Source organism: Nematolebias whitei, chromosome 5 (assembly GCF_014905685.2).
Source record: "Nematolebias whitei isolate Nwh7 chromosome 5, NemWhi1, whole genome shotgun sequence".
NCBI classification, from domain to species: Eukaryota; Metazoa; Chordata; class Actinopteri; order Cyprinodontiformes; family Rivulidae; genus Nematolebias; species Nematolebias whitei.
Window position 1 is genome coordinate 18,432,601 of NC_056502.1, and position 1,669 is coordinate 18,434,269.

The following is a 1,669-nucleotide window of genomic DNA, read 5'->3' on the forward strand; positions in this document are numbered from 1 at the left end:
ACACACACACACACACACACACACACACACACACACACACACACACATAGTTTATAGTAATATCCAGAACACTTTCACTCAGGGTTGCACACACTCAGACACTCAGACAGAGCTCTCTGTTTCAGCTGCAGCCTCGAAGCTTTGACATAAAATCATTAAAAAAAAAAAACATTCTTGATTAGGAATGTTTATTTCACGTGTTTTCAGCATTTGTTCAAGTTTTTCCACAACTATTGGGTGAAACATCCTTTGTGTTGGCTTTGTGTGAAACAACCTTCTGGTTTCTTGTCAGATTCCTGGTTTACAGGATTATTACTCTGAGGATGGAGGGTTGGAGTCTCGTTCTTTGCTTGTTGTCACCATAAATAAAATAATTGTGAAATGAGCGGACTGCCAGGTTAAGATTAAGATAAAAAAGCCTTCAGGCAGTGAAATCTACTCAAATTAACAAACAAATTGGTGCGTCCGCGTCTCAGTGTTTGCATATGAGGTCATGCCCCACAGGATAGGATAGGCTTATTCAAACTAATTTAAAGATTAAAAAAAGGCCCAAAATGAGCTCAAGTTTTATCGAATGCCCTCAACTCTCATCTTTCTCCTTTCATCCTAAAAAAAAGTTCTTATTTATACATATATTATGGTGCAAAACTACATAAAATCTTTAGTGAAATTTAACAAACAGGAATAATGATGTGCTTGAAAATCATCTCTTTTTTGAGCAGGGATGAAGGGAGCCGAAGGTTGATGTTTAAACTCCTGTTCACACAGATACAGGCTGAAACACTCAACCGTGGGTTGGCTGTCCCGTAGATGATGCAAGCAGCTGGATCCACCGCTGGGGTCAAACGTCATCCATTGAGGCAAATGCTATTTGAAGAAGAGCACACTGTATACTCTGCAGCACTGAGGCAGGAGATGAACATTATAATAAAAATGCATGTGACATGTGCTGGGCTTTGTTGAGGGGACGGGGGCAATGGGTTTGTGGCAGTGCGATATAAATACCTGAGATCACGGGAAAAAAGAGCATCAGTTCAAGAAAGAGGAGAACGGAAAGCAGGGGGAATGTGAAAACAGCAAAAGAGTGAAAGAAACAAAGCAAAGGAGGGAAGACAAACGCATACGACTGAAGAGCTGTCACAAGTAAGTCTGTGTTCATTGGATTGTTGTGTTTCTTTTATTTTAGGTTAAAATAATAAAACTTGTGTAAAGCTCTATTTTCCTTCAAGAAATGGCAAAGACAGCAGGAGCACTCGTGGCTTCACTCCTGCTCCTGAGGGCCAGTCTGCCATGTTTTTCTGTGTATACCAGCAGCGAATGCTTCTTCAACACTAAAGGTAAGACATTTTCTATGAAAGTACTTGATGTGAATTAGACTGAGATGCTTTCTATGAATATTTTCATCATGTGTTCAAACATCATGCAGACTTCATAAATTCATTCAACCTTGATTTATACAGGTTAATCCCATTAATACACATGTTATGGTGCCTGGTTCCTCATGTTTCTATAATACATGTTTTGCACCATGTCACAGTTTTATTATTATTATTTGATTATTTCACATGTTTTTTTTCTGTATAATTAAAACATGATACTGGATGCCTCACATTTATAGTCTGTCTATCTATCTATCTATCTATCTATCTATCTATCTATCTATCTATCT

The 1,669-nt window shown here is 38.2% G+C and overlaps 1 protein-coding gene across 1 annotated transcript in view; it reads left to right on the plus strand.

Annotated features, from left to right (window-relative positions):
* The first annotated feature begins 1,228 nt into the window (after positions 1–1,228).
* The window catches only part of LOC119410053 (prostate-associated microseminoprotein-like), a 2,641-nt gene continuing 2,200 nt past the window's right edge, over positions 1,229–1,669 (plus strand). The window contains exon 1 of the mRNA XM_037676957.1: positions 1,229–1,337. Within this exon, the coding sequence (XP_037532885.1) occupies positions 1,232–1,337 (106 nt within the window). The 5' untranslated portion in view covers positions 1,229–1,231. The remainder of the gene's footprint in view (positions 1,338–1,669) is intronic.